This window comes from Sceloporus occidentalis, unplaced genomic scaffold, assembly GCF_023333645.1.
Source record: "Sceloporus occidentalis isolate IW3139 unplaced genomic scaffold, rSceOcc1.0.p SCAF_5, whole genome shotgun sequence".
Taxonomy (NCBI): domain Eukaryota; kingdom Metazoa; phylum Chordata; class Lepidosauria; order Squamata; family Phrynosomatidae; genus Sceloporus; species Sceloporus occidentalis.
Window position 1 is genome coordinate 115,504,050 of NW_028316985.1, and position 21,329 is coordinate 115,525,378.

A 21,329-nucleotide genomic window follows, 5' to 3' on the forward strand; every position below is an offset into this window, starting at 1 on the left:
ATGCCAGGGACTTCCATAAATATCCCAGAAGTGTGTTAGTAAATGATTTAGGAGCAAAAGGCTCAAAGCAATACAGACACTGCTGGAAAGCAGAGAGGATTAACAGATCAAGCGTTGCCACTTCAGAGGACTTGGGCTTGGCTCTTAACCAACTGATGGGTTTTGATACAGTTTTGATTCAGAGGCAGGCTTTTCATCTCCTTTGAGGCCATGAGTTCCCTCATTAGCTATTTGAAAAGTGGTGTACTCAAGCAATCATGCCCTTCTATGATGTACAGCTATGGTCAGGATCATATGTTTACGTCTAGGTGATGGCAGAAATGGCAAATACTTTTGCATTCTACAAACCACTATCAGTGCTCCCACATTGAAGTTCCTACACACTATCAGTGTTTCTACATGCCAATTCAAGGTCCTGTTTAATGCCTTCAGATTCTGGGATTCTAATTTGCCAGGGTCTTTCTCTCCTCTCTGTTGCAAGGAATAAGCCTTACTCTGTATCACTTCCTCACTACTGAATGATCAATGTCCTGAGAAGTGCTTCAGTAGCTGCCATTTTTAGCTCTGTGGTTTATATCTTTTTATATCATATTTTATATGGTGTTAAACTTTTATGTTGTAAGTCATTTTGAAAATTTAAAGGGGAAAGCTACAAATGCTTACATTAAAATATACTACTGTCTTTTTATAAATAAGTAAACAGAAATAAGCAAACATTCGGTGAAACATGGGCAGGCAGAACAAAGAAAACATAGAGCCTTGTGGCACTTTAAAGACTAACATTTATTAAGGCATCTGATGCAACGGATTACAGTATACAAATGTTTCTGGCATAGTAAGCTTAAATGTACCACAAGACTCTTTGTTATTTTAGCTGCAACAAACTGAAAAGGACACCACCATGGAAAATGAGATCAAAGACTATTGGCAATAAGCTTCAACCTAGGACCAGTTTTTATGTTGCTGGTCTCCCAATACATCTCCCATTTTTGTTTTAGAATGATTTGAAATACCCCTTTCCATAGTAACCAGAACATTACTCACAGAGCCAAAGAAAACATTGGAGGAATGAGCACCTCCAGGAATAGAGGCTTCCTACTATGGAGATAAGGCAACATGGCCACTCACCATCAGTCTTGGGGTGACAACAGCATTTTCTGCTAGGTTTTTTTTTGGGCAGGGTGGTAGACCAGCAGGAAGCCTCAGGGGTGATTACCACTGAGCTATGGGCATTGCTGGCTATTTTAGTGTGCTCAAAATTAGCACAATCCTCTGTCTTAAAGAAACATCAAGGACTTTAGTGTGGAACATCCACAGGAGAGTTTGGCACAAACTACTGGCATATGTCCATAATGTCCCTCCAACAGGTGTCAGTTTTATATTTACTGATCTTGCATTGTACATTTTTAGCCATTAGGGGCCTCTACATCATACTTCTGTTGTCAACCTTTGAATAGAAAAGTTGGTCACAAATGTCAGAAATAAATGATTGGATCCAGGCTTAGTCACACTTAGGAGAGAAACAGACCACCCTCAAGTGCCACCCTTGACAAAGCTGGGTGAGTGCCACAGCAATCGCACGCCACGGCCACACTCTGGCTTTTTTCTGGCACAAAAAGAAGTGGCAAAATGTCACTCCTTTTTGTGCTGGAAAAAGGCAGCTTTTCCACCACCACTGTGGCTTTGTGGCACTCCTGCAGCATGCAACATACAAATGCCACACCTTCGAAGCATCACAAAGTTGCCCGCTGTGTGGCCAGGTGGGTGGCATGACGCCAGCTTGGGGGTGGCATCAGAATGTGCGGTGTCTCAATGCTGCACTCAGATGCTGCCCCCAAGCCGGTGCAAAGGGGTAGTTTGCTTTGCTCCTTACATTAACTATAATTAAGTCAAGCCACATTTATTTGACTAGGTTCACTCTTACGTACATATGACTAAATCTGGAGCCAATCTAATAAAAAGCAATGGCCATTCATACAACATGGTGGCCCTACATAAACACTTTGAGACCAAACGGGATTGACAGCATGCTTATAGTTAGGCCAAGGTTGTATTAAACAGTCAGCTATATGATTTCTAGAAACTTTATGAGTTAGGTACTAGAACATGATCTCTGTAAAATCATATCAATAATGCAGCCTCACATAATGTTAAGGTAATTATACAAAGACTGCTTTGATATGTGAACTGACATAACTGCAATTCTGAAGGTTATACTAAATTTGTAGTAGCAAGCAACCCTTCCAAATGTGACCTGCTTTGTTAAATCAGCAAAGATGTTCATGCTATTGTAAAGAAAAAGCAACAGAAAATGGAATTAAGGTGGCAAATTTTTGAGATGTATATAAAGGCATAATGTTCAACAGTATTACACAAGCCCCTGCAAATCCATTATTAATCCCCAAACATGCCTCTTTTTAATCAGATTAATTTTGTGTCATTATGAGCAAATATTAGTTTTTGTTCACTGGCAACAATTTTGTCTTGTGCCTGTTAATGACATCTTAAATTTAGTACTTTAGCAGCAAATTTCCATCAGTTGTCAGAAGCATTATTTCCTTTGTCAACTAAAATACTCTTTGTACACTCTGGTTGAGATTTTATCGCTACTATACTGAGCAGTAATCAATAATACTGTTCTTTTCCATCATACTGAATCTCTATTCAACATTTTAATTAAAACTCTCACACCCTAAGCATTATTCATTTTCTGCTGAAACATGTTGTTTGCCATTTGGTAGCAGAGTTGAAGCATAATGAAAACACTGCAGAAACTCTCCTTAAAACCTACTTGGAGATGCAGATAGAAACTAATAACAACAGAAGCATAATCAATCAAGAACATTTAACAGTAGGCCCCTTTTAACAAATACATTAAGGTATTTTTATTTTTCCACCTTTGTTGACTAACATGAAAACAGAAAAATTTCAGACCATCAAACCACTTTTTCACAATCTGCTGATAGTTTTGCATTTGACAGAAATAGTCCTGGCAAACATTAACAGATGAATGTTGGTGCAACCATAAAACAGTATAAGGCATATTTACACCATCCTTACAAAACAAACACACAGCCACACACAAATCCTCACAAGGTTCAATTCCAAAGACATTTTACATTTATAGTCTTCGTATTGAACAAAATATTTATCCAAGCAGCAGACAAACCTCTTGTTCTTGTGTGATCTACTTGTCACTATTGTGTTCATGCAAAATAGACATTTGCTTTATTGCATTAACATTTTTAAAAAGTGTTTGCATTTAATTTAGTTATCATAAGCCCCATTCTTCTTTATCAAGTTGAATTTTGTTATCACTGAGAAGTCTGAAAAACAAAATGTCTTGATCATGCAAATTATAACTATTATAAAAGGATCCATAGTGTTTTCATTTCATTTTATTATTTTTTTTAAAAAAAGAAAGAAAAGGGGAAAGTCAACCCATGTCCTATTCCACATCCAGTTCACAGAAAGAAATAAGCAGCAGGAATCACTCCAACGAGTAGACCAGAAAGAAGTACATCAGTAGAAACTGGCAACATATTAAACACTAATGCACCAATGACATGTCATCAAATACTGAAAAAACTATAGCCCATATTTTTGTAACAGTTCAGACTGCCATGGGCGTTTCCGTTCAGGAAAACAATCTGGAATGTGGATTTTCTTAAAATCCTGAATACATTTTTTCATCTCTTCTTCAGCACTTAACTTCTCACACACCTTCCTTTTGGAGAGGTTTGTCTCTCTGGATTTGCTAATGAGAGTTTGAAAAAGTTCACTGTTTCTACGCTTGTCTGGTGGTGGCATCCACTGCACCGGGGCCTTCTTGGATGGGCGATCCAATGTGAGAGTGTTTGGCTGGTGTCCTGACGACTGCTGAGCGCTAGCAGCATTCTCTTGGGGTGTGCTACCTTCGGAGTGGCTGTCACAACTAGAGGTGGACAACTCATTGCAGGAAGTTCCACTCTCACTTCCTTTGTCTGTAACCTTTTCATGCTTCCTATCTTCGTGTTCATGTTTGGGAGACACTGTTCTTTGAGGTGGTCCTGTCAAAAGAAGGAAGAGAAAACATTAGTACAAAATGCATTAAGAAGATAAATGATCAGTGATTATTTTCATTACCCTGTATAGAGTTTTTAAAAATCTACAGTGAATTCCTAGAATGTGGAGAACTTCATGTCAAACAAAGGGGTTGTACTGTATAGAAACTGGAAGCTTCACCTGAAAGTCTAAAAGTCAGGCAGCTGTTGAGAGGATAAAACTTCAGCAGAAAAAGCACCAAACATTTTTCACTCATGATGATGACTCACATACTTTTTCATATTAGGATCGACATTCAGATAACCCTAGTTTTGTTTGTTATTCTTGTTGTTCTTATGTGTCTTCAAGTCAGTTCCAAATTATGATGTCTCTAGCAAAGTGTTTTCTTGGAATGATTCATTCAGAGGATGTTTGCCACTGCCTTCTTCTGATGGACCTGATCCCCTTCCCCACGACCAATGTCTTCTCCTTTTGTGTCGTGTCTTTATAGATTGTAAACCTGAAGGCAGGGAACCGTCTAACTAAAAAGATTGTCTGTACAGCACTGGGTAAATTTACAGCGCTATATAAATAAAGGTTAACAACAACAACAACAACAACAACAATAATAAGTTTGCCCAGTGGATTTCCATGGCTAGGCAGGGATTTGAACCCTTTTCCCCCCAAGATCCTAGTCCAACATTCAACCCCTGTCTTTTTCCTAGCTTGGTCAGCAAAAGCTAAATTCTCCCTTTCAATAATAAGTGCCATTCTAAATTAACAGAACCCTAGGCCATAGCATAACAGTAACATAATGTATTTATAGATAAACATTTCATACCACATCCCAAATACATGGGAAATAGGATGTGCTATCACTCCCACAAACCACGTTTATAATGTTTCAATGGCCTGTTACAGACAGCCAAAATAAAGCTGCTTCGAGTCACAGTGGAGGTATGGTGTTTCAATGATGCATGCGTCCTTAGAGTCCAGAAGTCGCACCAAAGCCACACTCCATCCCTAAGGACTGGAGCGTGGCTTTGGTGTGACTTTTGGACTCTTAGGACGCATGCATCATTGAAACACCATACCTCCACTGTGACTCGAAGCAGCTTTATTTTGGCTGTCTGTAACAGGCCTATGTGTCTGCTCGGCAGATTGTTCTTTTTTCAGGCAATTGGCTATGCAGATATTCTTGTGTTTCTTAAACATCGCCTCGTGACAAGCCTGGGAAAAGATAAGATGCCAGATTTCTCTAGACTAGAAGATAAATGGAAGGACTTCATCTAATTTGAATTGCCTGCATAGCAGAAGCAAAACCCTTGTTTTCCTGCATCTTTAAGGCTTCTTATGATCAAGGATGCCTGTTCCCATTACGATAAAAACAAGTACAGGTATACCTCATTTATGACTGTTTAGCCCCACACCCCCACCCCAACCTGCCATGCCTGGATGGAAGTGTTGTGTGTTTTTTAAACAATATCAGCATTGGAAAGATGATAAAGGAGGGCTGGAGAAACATAGGCTTCCTGTGTCAGGTTGTAGTAGTGTGTCAGTAATAAACAATGAAATAAGAGCTTGAGCTAGGGAAGAATGGGATTGTATGCTAGCCAATCCCACTGGAACTGTTTGAGCCTATTTACAACAGGTAACGTACACATCAGTTGCCTCCAGAATCCATTACTAAACATGTACGGACAGCAGAATCTAGAGAAAAAGGGGAAATATATTAAACTGCTTCACTCCCTATCTCTAGCATATTTTTAAAAAGCCCATTTTGATAGATCAAAATGGAAATCATAAGAAAAGTGGGAGCCTAGTGAGAATAGGAAAAAAAAGGTATCTCTGGATGCATTTTGGAAGTAATCGCCAGAAGATGCAAAGTGTTTTTTTTTTTTTTTTTTTTTTGCTTATGCAAGTATTTCCTAACCTGGTTTTTTCATTTCACATGCACATATTTTTAGTTTTTGATAAAAACTGTGCTTGAGAAATTGAGCTGCTTTTCTTTTAGTGCAAAAAAAGCCTATCCTTATTCTTTCCATTTTATTTCTACCTCTGGTACCAAATTTTCTGTTAAAGAAATAATGTCCAGGAATACAACCACTTCATTAGCTGAGATACACCTGTAGTCATGTCTGGAACAACCCCTTCCCATGGGAGGTGCAGGATCTTGTTTCTCTCTCCTGGTTAATCCTCTGCTAATCCAAGAAGAGATTACTCTCATTAATCACCTTGCTGGATTTTTAGATGATGCTAATGGCTAATTGGTTTTTTTAAAAAATTACTTATTTTAGTTATTACATTTTATTGGATCACCAATACTGGGATCCAAGGTATCTCACAAAATGGAAAAAAATAGCTACTGCTAAACATGCAATAAATTAAGACATTAAAATTCATTTTAACATATTATCATGTTAAAACTAACACTATTTCATCCTCCACTAAAACTTCTTTCCTCAATAGCCAGTACGTCGACCCTAACCTGCCTAAATATACAAATCTGTCTCCTGGTAGAAGGAAAAGAGAAAAGGGACCAAAATAGCCAGTGAACAGCCAAAGAACTTTTGCTTTGGTACTGCAGAGCCTGGTACTACAGTTTTTTTGGACTACAGCATGGCTTTGGATTCTGAGAACTGTAGTCCAAACAATAATTCATCCAAATCCTGTCTGAAATAACCATCTGTTTTAGCTCTGACTGTACACTCAATTTTTTCCACCCACTCTACTTTCATCCAAACTCTCTCTTAAGATAAGGTGATGAAGAATAGGTTTTAGTCTGCCTGGCAGAGATCTGAGGCTTAAGAACTGTTATTTCAATTTTAATCCTTATGTAGTATTTTAAGATTAATAACCCCTCATTTTCATTTCTGCAAAGCTCCCTCTGAAATGTACAACTAAAAATATTAAAGAAATACTATTGGTTCATAGAATCACAGAATAATAGAGTTGAAAGAGACCTTAAGGGCCATCCAGTCCAACCCCCTGCCATGCAGGAGCTCTCAATCAAAGCATCGCTGACAGATGGCCATCCAGCCTCTGCTTAAAGACGTCCAAAGAAGGAGACTCCACCACACTCTGAGGGAGTGTGTTCCACTGTCGAACAGCCCTTACTGTCAGGAAATTCCTCCTCATGTTGAGGTGGAATCTCTTTTCCTATAGCTTGCATCCATTGTTCCGGGTCCTAGTCTCTAGAGCAGCAGAAAACAAGCTTGTTCCCTCCTCAATATGACATCCCTTCAAGTATTTAAACAGGGCTATCGTATCACCTCTTAACCTTCTCTTCTCCAGGCTAAACATCCCCAGCTGCTTAAGTCATTCCTCACAGGACATGGTTTACAGACCTTTCACCATTTCAGTCACCCTCTTTGGACATGCTCCAGTTTTTCAACATCCTTTTAAAATTGTGGTGCCCAGAACTGGACGCAATATTCTAGGTGGGGCCTGACCAGTGCAGAATAGAGTGGCACTATTACTTCCCTTGATCTAGACACTATACTTCAGTTTATGCAGCCTAAAATCGCATTGGCCTTGTTAGCTGCCGCATCGCACTGTTGACTCATTTCAACTTGGACGCCTAGATCCCTTTCACACGTATAAGTGTCTCCTTCAGCCAGGTTTCCCCCATCCTACATCTATGCATTTCATTTTTCCGCCCTAAGTGCAGTACCTTGCATTTCTCTATGTTGAAATTCATTTTGTTAGGTTTGGCCCAGCTTTCTAGTCTATTCAGGTCATTTTGAATCTTGATCCTGTCTTCTGGGGTATTAGCTACTCCCTGTAATTTGGGGTCATCTGCAAATTTGATAAGTATGCCCCCAATTCTGTCATCCCAGTCATTGATAAAGATGTTAAATAGAACTGGGCCCAGGACAGACCCCTTTGGGACCCCACTGGTCACTTCTCTCCAGGATGAAAAGAAGCCATTGTTGAGCACCCTTTGGGTTTAGCCAGTCAACCAATTTACAAATCCATGTAATAGTTGCCTTGTCTAGCCTACATTTTACAAGCTTGTTTTCAAGAATGTCATGGGGAACCTTGTCAAAGGCCTTACTGAAATCAAGATATACTATATCCACAGCATTCCCTTCATCTACCAAGCTGGTAATTTTATCAAAGAAAGAGATTAGATTTATCTGGCATGACTTGCTTCTCTGAAACCCATGTTGACTTTTTTTTGCAGCTGAATGTCTGCAATAAACAATGCAATATTGAAATATTGCAATACAATATTGGAGAGAAACCCCATATGTTTTGTATTTCTGGTCTGTGACCAAAATAAACTGATTCATTCATTCATGCTCTGCAGAAACAGGCCAAATTCTAAAGGAGCATCCACTTATCCAATCTTCACCAGGCTTTAAAAAATGCTCCAATTAGTTCCCATTCATCCTAGCATCAATACAGGGTCTTTATAATTTCTAAAAATGGGAATAGTTTTAGACTATTTTCTAGTATGAACCCAACCCAACTGTAGTTTTCTTTTTGTATGCTACCTTCTGGGTTCACTAGTCAGAAAGGGTGGTGAACATTTAGGACATTATACTCCTTAAAATGATAGTGTTACATTTTTATATCCTGCCATTTCCCCAAGAAGATCATGAGCTTCTCCCCACCCCATCCCAACCCATTGTATAGATATAGGTATAGATATAAATATAGATATAGATATATTGTATATTTTTATATAATTGGTTTAACAATATATTATCTATCTACATATATTTAGGAATAGCATAAACTGCCCTGGTCTTAGATCTATCAAATTAATTAAATAATAATAAATAAAACATATCTACTATCATCACATTACCATTACGGATTATAATTAAGAAATAAGGCCATACTTCCATGCAGAAGTGAAGTGTTCATGCATGGCAGAATCCAGACCTCAAGATGAAGGGTATAGGTCTTTTTATTTTATTCTCACATGCAAGAATGGATAATTTCACAAGTTTTCTCCCTATTGAGCAAGATTATGAGGGTATACATTTTTGATATTTCTTCACACTTTGAGATGTTTCTCATGTTGAGGTGGAATCTCTTTTCCTGTAGCTTGCATCCATTGTTCCAGGTCCTGTTCTCTGGAACAGCAGAAAACAAGCTTGCTCCCTCCTCAATATGATATCCCTTCAAATATTTAAACAGGGATATCATACCACCGCTTAACCTTCTCTTCTCCAGGCTAAACATCTCCAGCTCCCCAAGTCATTCCTCACAGGATATGGTTTCCAGACCCTTCACCATTTTAGTCGCCCTCCTTTGGACACGCTCCAGTTTCTCAACATCAGTTAAAGACACATCCCTTAAAACACACATCAATTTAAAAGGACAAATAAGATATACACATATTAAATGAATCCACATATAAAATCAATCATTTAAAAATTATCTGGATAAGCCCACAGGAAGAAAATGTTTGTTAATGTTCTCTTAATTCAGACAGCATATTCAGTTGTCAAATCTTTTCTGGCAGGTCAGAATAGTAATGGGAGGTTGTAACAGTAACCTCAGAGTATCCGTAACCCAGGAATGTAATTCTTCACTAAGGGTCCTGTCAGCCACACACTGTGGCCCCAATTTGCAGCGGCCGTAGAAAAGCCATCTTAAGTGGATCTTTGACGGCCCTGCAGCAGCTTCCTGGCACGTTGGGGGTTTACAGTGTGCAACCGCCATGCCTCTAAGACACTGGAAGCTGGCCGACATGTGGGCAGCCAGGAAACTGGAAGCTGGCTTCCAGGCAGTTTCAGAGCATGCAGCATCAAAACACCGTGTTCTGAAGCTGCCCAGACGGTGGCGCAAAGTGGCAGTCTGTTTCACCTCCAAGTTTCTTATCAAGGTAGCAATGAGTCCTTTCAGCTTTTTTCATCTCACTGTGAGAAAGTCTTCAATAACCATGCAGTTTTCAAAGGCTATTTGCAATTTGGGACTTATTCTGCACAAAATAATGTAAAATGGGGAAAAGTTGTTTCTCATAGTAACTGCTTTTCTCTGTTGTTATGAGCAGTGGTGCTGGTATCTCACTTGCCTGGATATAAAACATCAATTTCCTAATTAGATTTGGCTGTTTTCTTGAAATGGTTGAGTTTTTCAAGAATATTGATTACAGTCTTGGGCTGATGTGCATTTTGAAATCAAGGACAGCCATGTGATTGCAATGAAAAGGAAGAATTTTTTCACTTTAAATCTCTTCATCTTCTATGGGGTGATGGCAAGATATTGCTGTGTAGAAGCTCCGTTGTGGTGAGTGTAATTCCCATAAGGGGAAATTACTCTTTAAAAGCATTGAGTTCAATGGTGTGTGAATGGTTAGGCAGAACCTTGAATTGAATGGGGCAATTTATCACTGAGAACAGGACTCCGAAAGCCTGTGAGCTGTTTCTAGAGCAATGCTCCAAACCGCTGAGGACTACAGATGCTTTCCTGGTTTTATAAAGGGTACAGAGTAAGACTGTCTGGCACCGGGGGGGTGGGTGGGGGTGGTAGTGATTTGCCAGCATTTTACTCATCCAGTTGGATCTAATAAATAGGCTGAAACTTGGCCTTCAGGATCAGGGTGAACAGAGCCGGCACAAAGTGCTGGACAAGTGCCTGAGGCAGCTGAAACTGCCCAGTTTGTCTTTTTGAATTCCTCTAGCAGCAGGTTCTGGTAGCAGCAGGTTCTTTTGAGTTACCTTGTACTACTTTCCTTTGGTGTTCTGAGGAAAGGGTTCTTTAGTGATGGAGTGCAATTCAATTTAAAGTAATTTTCAAATATTTTCTATTAAACTATGGGTCAAGCAGTCCAGAGAGCACTGCCATTCGCTTTTTTTTTCCAGTAGGAAGTGCTGTAGCCAGTGGGCATCTAGGGAGCCATTGGCCTAATGGTGGTAGCAGTGCTGGTGAGTAGCTCCACAGGTGGACTTAGGTGTGAAGCGATTCACTGTCCTTCCTGACCTGCTTGAGCAACATGAATTGCAATGAATTGCCACAGGTCTGGCCCATGCTATTTTGTACTTTCTCCTTACTTCTCCACCCTCAAGTGATACAATGGTTACAATATATCTTACACATCAGAGTCTGGCCCTCAAGTCATCTCTTTGCTGCATTGTTAGTGGATTTGGACCTGTCACTGTAGCTGAAATTCTTCTTGTGGTTGTTTTGACAATAACATGAATGTGTCAGAAGATTTTCGTACCAAGCAGAAGCGCTGGCAAATCATCTCTCAAACGTTGGGAAGTGTGCGTGTGTGGACACCTGGCGCACTTCCTCGGCATCATGAAATCGTCGACTCCCTCTAGCATCACTGAATCATCCTAAGAGAGCAAACTGCCTCTGAACGGAAAATTTGTGGTCAGATGAAATTCACTCTCCTGGAATGATTCAGTGATGCTACAGGGAACCTATGATTCCCTGACTTTCACACACACAGACTTCCTCAATGTTTGAGGGACAATTTACCAGAGCTTCTGCCTGGTATGAAAATCTTCTATGTTGGATGCAAAAATGGAAAGAACCTTGTCTGACATCTCTTTGGAGGGAAATTTTAATATGTAATAAATAAATACACATTTACTTGATTATATATTAAATGCTCCTAAATTAAGCTTAAGAAAGTAGCCTCAAACTAGGAGCTAATTTAGACTTCTGTTGTACCTCATAATCAAAACCCTGATGTCACTATGTGGATTTCAGTGCCTGCATAGGAGCAGGATGAGGACACTATCCAATAGCACTAACTTAACTAGCTTTAAGGCAGATGCCTAGTAACAGTTACATACCGTGGCCAGAACAGGAGCAACCAGTTGAGAGTATGTTTAGTATAGCACCAGTTTTAAAAATCCTTGAAAAATTTTTTGTTGTTATTTGTGTTGTAATGTACCTCTTTATTCCTCTCACATTCCTCTTCATCCCATTAATATTGTTGGTTATTTATGTCACTTCTATAGATTATTTATGCCAGCACAATTCAGGAAGACTTTTTGCTGTAGTAACACAAAACAAAGAATGCCCTAGTTTTTTGTGGGTTTTTCGGGCTATGTGGCCATGTTCTTGAAGATGGCCAGCCACAGTTGCTGGTGAAACGTCAGGAATAAACTCTTCTAGAACATGGCCACATAGCCCGAAAAACTCACAAAAAACTATGGATGCCAGCCATGAAAGCCTTCAACCTCACAATGCCCCAGTTTCTCTTACGCTTCTGTCTTTCCCTCTCTAATCCCCACTTTTGTCCCTTTGGTGATAGTGTGGTGGTGCCGAAAAGTGTCTCTTGTGGTAACTGATCATGGACCAGGCTGACATGTTTAAAAACATTTCCTACATAGCATCTGCTCATTCCTCATAAGCTGGGGGTGTTTACTTAAAAAGCCACTGAATGAGTGGAGGGCAGAAGGTGGTTGGGCTTCCCAGCTGAAATGGCAGGATACTACCCAGTAGAACAGGTGTAGAGAATATGACCACTGTTCCTTGTGATGTCTCTTCCAGGAGCTCACAGTGTAAGCCCCTTTTTACTGTTCCAGAATAAAATACAAAAGTAGAGCATTAATTAGAGAGGTAGTGTAGTCTGTGCCCATTACTTCAAGACATGGTCTCAAAAGCACAGCCTTTTGCACACCGTCTTGTACAGATATTTAGAATTGGCACTGTTCCTGATAGGAACATTGGGTTTAGCAGATTCTGGGGAAGGAAGGCAAGGAGATGATAAAGCCTGGAGGACACTGAACAGAAATATAAAAATATAGTTGTGTTAAAATAATATATGTAAAAAACGCATGCTTGGACTGATGCTTCTAAAAGCTGAAAAAATTCCCAGGGCTGGAGATATTTAATAAGGCATGACAAATCACAGACATTATTTATAGCAGAAGCCTCCATGAACACTGACTAAAAAAAATATGGCAAAAGAGGAAGAGTGTTTGGAATTGTTAAAGAGAATTATATGGGAAGATGCATATGAAAATCCCAGATGGATCACACAGTGATATCAATATCACTGAAACTGCACGTACTGTTATTTAGTTGTTCAGTGACATCTCACTAAAAACAATAAATTATTAGCTCCTGCTACCAAAAAAATGCCTTGCACAAGGAAGAAAATGCCAGTGTTTTCCCTCTGCTATTATTTTAGTTTGTTGTATTTTAAACACTGTACTTTGTGAAAATACATTTTTTACAAAAAGGTAAACTTTGCAGAGAAAGTCCTTAAACAGAAATATTATTCAATAATTTGCAAAAACTCTTGTAACCTGTTCAACCGAGAGAAATATTTTCCTTTTTTTCTTTTTCTTGTGTGTAAGAAGACAACTGAATGTTTGCATCCCAGCAATTTGCAATAACCACATTTAGTCCTTCCGTTAATTAAAATAAATTGCGTTATTGCTATTCTAACTATCCCAAGCAAATTTGGCCCAAAGAAATATCAAGCAACTGACTTTACTATAATTTTGTTATGTCAAATCTAATTTATTTTGCCTTATTTTCCCCTCCCAACCAAGAAAGGCACAATGGAAGTATGACCTGCAGTAAGACATAATTGCCTGGGAACATTGCCATGGAGAGATTGACAGCATACTACAGCAGTATTGCCTGACTGCATATTTATAAGCAGCCGCTCAGAGTTAAGGAAAGCTCTTTTATGGTAATACCCTCCTCCTTCTCATTAGAACACTGATTTCATATAATCTGAGAACGCTTTTTCACCAAAGTTTTAGCTGTATGATAAGGTGAAAATCCTAAAACAGACAGAATGTTTAAAGAAAGTAACCTGATCTTGATTTAAAAAATATTAAAAAGTTATGTGTGTTGCAATAAAGAATAGGGATTTACAGAATAACCTAAAGAAACAATGAAGCCCACAAAGAAACAATGAATAAGATCACCCTGGTCTAACAAAGAACACACGGATGGTTCTATCTGTAAGTGCAAGATCCCAGTATAGATTTCTGTATGCAGGCTTCTGTTTATTTTTATTCCTATTCCTAATCTAGAGACCAAGCCTTTATGCTTTAACTTTAAGTTATGTTAAAAAAAATATTAAAATATTTCCAATAGATTAATTTTTTTAAAAAAAAAATACAAACAAAAGAAACAAGAGGGGAAACAGAAAAAAAGAAGACTAGAAAAACAGAAAAGGGAAAATTTTAGATAAATTTCTTACTTTCTAGCAATGGCTGGGTTGTGCAGCTTTATAGGTTCCTGTCACATCTGAGTATCTGAACAGTTGAACATCATTTTGCCTTGGGCCAGCTGCACTATAAGACACAGTGCCACTTGTAGATGTTGTCTGCTTTTCCCTACTAGATAGGTGAGTGTCTTCTAACCTGGGAGTTTCCACTTTTCACACTATGGAGTTTATCACATGCACTTTTCAGCCTGATCGGGCTAGAATGGGGGAAAACAGGTTTTATTGCACATAAAATTGCTGCTGCGCTGCTGCCTGACCATTACTCGTCCCCCAGCCGAGCTTTCCCCAGCAATTTTTGGTGGTATGGAAGCCAAAATCGGCTGACCTGTTTTCCTCTGTGTTATCATACTGTTATCATATTGTTTTCATGGTAAAAGACATCCAGAAATGGTTAGCTGGTTCAGTCTGCTGCTCAGTGCTAACAATAATTAGTGCAGGGATGGAAAGAATGTTCAAAAATAGTGGGGAAATGGTCAAAAAAAGTATCAAGAAACCCCGGTAAGAAGAATTCTCGACTGATGGGAATCTTTGCAATTTGGGACTTACTCTTACTCTGCAGAAAAGTAGTACATTTTTAGTGCAGAAAACAGCATTTTCTAAACAAGAAACAACATCTTCTGCACAGAAAAAAAATATTTCCTACGTAGAAAATGCTCTAATGGGGGATTTATTCTGTGCCAAATTCACACATGGTTATTATTCAGAGAAAACAGAATTTTCTTTGCCAGGAGCAACACAGAAAAATGCTGCTTTCTGTGCAAAACAACCACATATGAATGCTGTGTAAAGTTAAGTCCAGAATTGTGAACTGTCTTTGAAACTAGGTGATTTTCAAGGGCTTTATCACAGTGGGAAGAAATCTGCTAAAATTACTCACTGCTTCCTTTGAGAAGAAAATTAGTGAAGAATTACATTCATACTAAAGTGCTACTGCCATTTTCTCTGGGAAATCCTCTGCCAGTGTGCCACTGCCTATTGCTGCCCAGTAGCTGTTTGGCATATTTAGTCTGGCTCCTCAGCAAAAGACTGTTGGATCTGGGAGACTGTACCAGCAGCAGTGTTACCAAAAGCATAGCATCTTGCCACATCGGAACATGTAATCCCACCACCGCAGAAAGATAGGGCCATAGAACATATTATAAGAGGAAGGAGGAAATGGAAGAACATCAACAGTTTAGGATATCCAGATGACACCATGCTATTAGCAGAAAACAGCAAGGACTTGCAACATCTATTGAGGAAAGTTAAGGAACAAAGTAAAATCATAGTTACAACTGAACTTGGGAATTACGAGAAAACAAAAATAATTACTGATGATTTACGTAACTTAAAAGCGAATGATGAGACATCAGCAAAGACGTTTAATCTATACATTGGTTCTATCAAAAGTCAAAATGGAAACTGTAGTCTAGAAATCAGAGTAAGGCTGGGACTTGGAAGGGCAACTATAAAAGCATTAGACAAGATCCTGAAGTGCAAAGGTATATATCAGGATCATCATTCACACCATAGTATTTCTGATATCACTGCATGGTAATGAAAGTACAACAATGAAGAAATCTAAAAGGAAGGGAATCAACTCGTTTGAAATGTGGTGTTGGAGAGATTTCTGTGGATATCATGAATTGTCAAAATGACTATTAAAGGCCCAAGAGCAATTGAAGCCTGCACTTTGCATAGCAGCCAAAAATGACCAAATTGAGAGAATCTAAGGCCTTGTCTGTATGGGCCCAAAGGCCTTTCCTTCCCCCACACCTCACTGTTCTGGTATCAGCCTGTTTGGATTATCTATAGCCCAAATCTCAATTATGCTGTGAACATTCTGGATCACATCTGGTAGATTCAGCACCAGAAATAGGGTATAACACCCTTACACTGGTTAAAAATAACCTAGCTCTTACTTCAAATCTTCTGGCATAATCCAGAGCCCATTTCCAAGTTGGAACAGCTGTCTGCATGGGCATCCCACTGAGCCACCTGGTCCATCCACCACTGTCACCAGTCATAGAATCATTAGCAATGAGTTGCAATAATCCAGTTGTGATATCACCAATGCATGCACCAAAGTCTTCATCATCAAAACAGACAGAATTCTGATTAGATTGTTAGAGCATTCCTCCTCCTAAGTCTCCTAAGTCTTCCTCTTACTCACTTTTTGATTGATTGACAGTTTACTCTATGGAAATCAATCAGTAATTTTAATGCTGGTGCTGGTTAAAGCTTATGCTAGAGTTTGGTATTCTGTCAAGACAGTATTCCAGGACTCTTGTAGATTACCTGGTAAGTGGGCTGTAAGTTATCTGAAGTAAGTAGATAATTAATTAAATAAATAAATTTGTAATGATTATAGCGAAGCCTTAATAGCCTTTTTGGCAAAGAAATGGCTAAACAGTGGGTTAATGCTAACAGGGGCATCCTAATATAGTTTTATGAAAGTTTGTGGAAACTTCATAACCCCGATAGCAAGGAAGGGCTCAGATGTTCTATTGCTAATACAGGTTGAATCTCCCTTAGTGGAAATGCTTGAAACCAGAAGTGTTTGGGTTTTTGGATATTTTGGGAGGATTTCGGAATACCTGTGTTTGCATAATGAGACAACTTGGAGATGAAACACAAGTCTAAACACAAATTCATTTATGTTTTATACACCTTATATACATAGCCTTAAGGTAACTTTATACAATATTTATACTAATTTTGTACATGAAACAGAGTTTGAGTACACTGAACCACCAGAAACCAACAATGTCACTATTCTCAGCAACCCATAAAAAAGTTTTGGTTTTTTGGAATATTTTGGATTTTGGAATTCCAGATAAGGTAGACTAAACCTGCATACTGAGTTCATCATGCATTCATCTGCTTTGCTGGATGCATTAATATTTATAATTTTATACCAAATCAATGAGACCTTTAGTGTATTCTTATCTCCTTCTGCGGTTAATATTCCATCTCTGAACCCATGTGAATGAAGAAGTAATTCTCACAAGACATTTCAAGTTCCATTCATCATCAAACCTGGTATACACAAAACAGCTCATCATACAGTAGACTATTCTGGGACTGCACAACTTGATACCAGTAGTGGGGAACTGCAATCTGAACATTTGCCAATTGAAAATCAAAGAGATTCAAAATGGTAATATAGCAAGTTTTAAGGAGATGGATATACTCAAATCCTTCTCACTTGTATCTCGCTTTCTATATGAGGCAGAATTTAGTAGCAGCAGCAGCAGCAGTAGTATTAATAGTAATATTTATTCATTTATATGTTGCTTTTCTCCTCATAATGGGATGCAAGGTAGCTTATACCTGTATTAAAAACAATACAGATTAAAATTTATATGAAATTGTAAAATCAAGGTTTGCTTTTTGGATGTGTGTGTGTGTGAATGTTTTAAAACTGGTTGGATGAATCTCCAGATGCAGAATCCATGGACACAGAAGGCTGATTGCACAATGCCTCACTTGCAGTCTGAAGAGGTATGACCCATATACAGCTTTCATATGTGATATGCTGTTTGTGTAACCTGGCCCTAAACAGCCTCATATTCAAGTACTGTGTTGATATAATACAAACAATCCCATTACAAACAGGGATTTATGTGAGTACCGTAATACACATTTTCTGACAAAAAGTAAACATTATCTCTTCCATTACAAAAGTTTTCTCATGCAGCATGTTTAGTATTTTCTGATCCTATATTTTAAATGACCCATATATTCTCAACCTGGCTTCTTATCTCTTTTTATGCTACCTCCCTCCCTCATAACCATAGCTACAATGAAGGAGGAGAAGGAGGAAACCTTTCCTCACCCAACAAAGTAAAGTGATTTAAAAAGCAAAGCTAACAGGATAATGAGCTAAGGACCACAGTCTAATTGGTGATAAAATGTCAATATTCCAATAAATGTGCACCAGAAGTCAATTAGATTTAATTAGGCTCTCCCCCGCCCTACACACACACTGGAAGCTGTAACTGAAGAAAAAGAGAAATTGCAAAATAAATAATCTGACAGCTGTGAAACAATCACATACTAGTTTTCCAAAACTAAAGAGGAAACAATGAATAATTTCCTGAGGAAAGGTATAGAAAATATGATAAACATCTTGATCTGCTAGTAGAATGATATTTAATATAATTTATCCATTCACCTTATTTACTTATTTCACTTTCCGCTATGGTCTGTTCCTAGAGTTCAATGATAATGCACATGCTGCCTTTAGATATGATTGTAAAGTATAATATTGGTTAATTTACCCCCTCCCCTCAAAGTCAATATTAAATTGTTTTTGAAGAGAAACTGAACACAAAAGTGAAAAATAAATTGGCTTATTGGTTCGGTGGCAAAGTGTCATACTTTCCTACTAACTATGGAATTTAAATTAGACAGCTGGGAACACATGGAGGAAATGGAAATAGACAAAGGTTCTTTCAAAGACCATTACTGGAGGTGGGTTGCCATTGAAGGGAATACACCAAATATGAGTGTAGGAGTTATGCAAGGGGAAAGTCAGCTTTACACATATTTAAACACCATTAATATGGTGGCTTGGTTTTTCAATTGTTTTTGCTTCTCTTTGCTTTCTTCTCTGTCTGTTTTATGGATGTGTACTTTATTAAGTAATATGCCTGGCTGACACAGAGAAGATGCATACAAGTATGATGCAGGTAGGTTTACAAGACGATTCAAGAGAAGAACAGTTATCTCATGCCTTTCCACACTTCTTCTTTTTAATTAAACAGACACGATTGCTTTACTGTTCTGACCTCAAGGCTTTTGGTGCTGCTGTTTTTGCCAGGAAGATCCGAAGTCAATGTTTTTTATCATTCACAATTTAATCACGGATGAGTTGAGCACTCAGATAGTTCAACTGAAACCTGCTTAGGTAAGCTGTGGGGAATAAATCTTTCCCTGTTATAGCCTCCTGGGTACTTGGCATAGCATAAGCATAGAAGCCAGGGTCACGGCAAAGGTTGCTGTACTCTGTGCAGATACTATCTCCCACTTCAGGGTTCCTATCCATTCAAGGGTGAATCTTGATTATATATTGTATTGGATACTCAGGAATGACTGGGATTTCTGGTGCATCATCATGCTAGGAAAATATTATCTTGGTTTGAACTGATGGCAGTGGTCCTAGAGTTGGATGAGAACTCCAGGGACAGTTGTTCTGGGAGGATTTCAGCATATTTCCTCCGGGGAGCTCAGGTCTATATATACCATGACAACTATCGGACACTTACAGCATTTAACTCCCATACTGTTGAGCCAAGGGGATAATGATGTGAAAGATACAGATCTTTGTAACTAGATCTTTGCCATGGTATCACCCTTTTCAGTTGAAGTTTTACACTACCAACAGATTTCCCTTGTGCCAAGGTCAGAGATTTATTAAAAAGCCAATTGATCCAGTTGTATTTCTGAGGACTCTATGGTATTTTGAAGCTTGTATGGCTACAGTTGAAACCCTGCCTGTTCTTTAGGGTTATGAGTGCACCTAAGTGCCCTCTCTCACTGAGCAGAGCCCAGTTAGCACCCTGGTAGGGGGTGGGAGAAATGAGTAGGGAGACATCCTGATAAAACCCATCTTTTTGAAAAAGAAACAGGGAAAAATTAAGTATCGGAATACTTGTGCTAAAGGGGATTTGACATGGGCTGAGCCCTATACGGGTTGGAAAAACCTGATTCAAGTGTGAATGACCCACGTTTAAACTGGTTTGCAAATCAATTCAAGTGTGAATTACTCCATTTTAAACCAGAATGCAAATCGGTTTATAACGTAGTGTGAATGACCTCATTATTAATCTTACCCTGAGGCAGAGGTAGAGGTAGTAACAAAAATAAAGTACATCTTTTCTGCTTTCACTGCTTCTTCTCAGTATCACCCAGCAAAACTGTTGTGCATATACCATATACAAACATTGCAAAATTCGTATAGCTGGTGACACGTCTTAAATTTGCTTAGCTACTCCTTGTCTTTTCTTATCTAATATTGTATGTATGCATTACTGAATATGTTTCAATTATCCCTAGCTGTATCTTCTAATCCACTTTTCTTTGCAACAATTGATGCTGATCATCTGTGTTTTCTGGAGAAAAGTATCAATATCTAGGCATTATTTAACCCAGACCCAAAAGAAGAATGTGTTGCATGACGGAAAACAAACAGCACTTGTCCTTTAGGATGTTATCAAGAAAGGTGAATTTCTTAGAAATAACAAGGACTTATTCCTCTCTTTGGCTTCTTTATGTACATGAATATGCCCTTACTGATCTTTCAGTTAGAGATTTAGTTTCTTAATCTACTGATTAAAGCTTGCAGCCTTATTTATATTCATTTCATAAAGGGTTTTGTTTTGTTTTGTTTTTTACACTGCAGTTAGATTTTGAACTGGTACGGTAAGCATTGGGTGTATTTACATGTACAGCAAACTGCTTCAAAGGCTGTTGTAAAATCTGAGTAACATACACATGGAAGATCAGACACTTGACTTAATATGGTACCACCTTTTTTCAAAAGTAAATTAGATAGTGGCAACCAAGTTATAATATTGCTATGGTAAACAGCTTCCTGTATCGACGGTATCTTCTTGAGAACAAATTGTATTTTTACAATGGAAGTCATTCAAAGTGCACTAAAAGCATTTTAAAGAGGCTGTGTGGAGTTCAAAGCATGGTGGACTGCCTTAAGAACAGAGAGAACCACAGCTGGGTGCAACAATAATGGAAGAAGCAAAAATGGACCTTTTCCCTACTCTTGCTCTTGGGGCTGTTGACAGCCATAACAATGCAGAAAAGCCCAGGAACAAAAATGGCAACCTAAGAAGTCACCTTCATATTTGCTACATGGCTGACCCAGCTATGGGAACATGCAAGCTTTATAAAGTCAATCCACATGGGCTTCACACTACACAAGGGAGTCTTCATTGAATTATCTGATATTGCAACTTAAAAGTTTTTTTAAGGGAGATGCTTAAAAGGGCTTGCAAATTTAGATTCTCCTTTTCAACATAATGGCTGTTTATTTTCATGTCTGTAAATAGATCATGGGATTATTCAATCCAAGTACTATTGAGACTGACTGGCAGCAGCAGCTCTACAAGGTTTCAAGCAAAATTCTTCTCTAGTTCTAACT

At 38.5% G+C, this 21,329-nt stretch overlaps 1 protein-coding gene across 1 annotated transcript in view; it reads right to left on the reverse strand.

Moving 5' to 3' along the window:
• Positions 1-736: 736 nt before the first annotated feature.
• The window catches only part of LOC149312691 (BTB/POZ domain-containing protein KCTD8-like), a 69,575-nt gene continuing 48,982 nt past the window's right edge, over positions 737-21,329 (reverse strand). Inside the window, exon 2 of the mRNA XM_089525184.1 lies at positions 737-4,049. Coding sequence (XP_089381310.1) covers positions 3,589-4,049 — 461 coding nt within the window. The 3' untranslated portion in view covers positions 737-3,588. The remainder of the gene's footprint in view (positions 4,050-21,329) is intronic.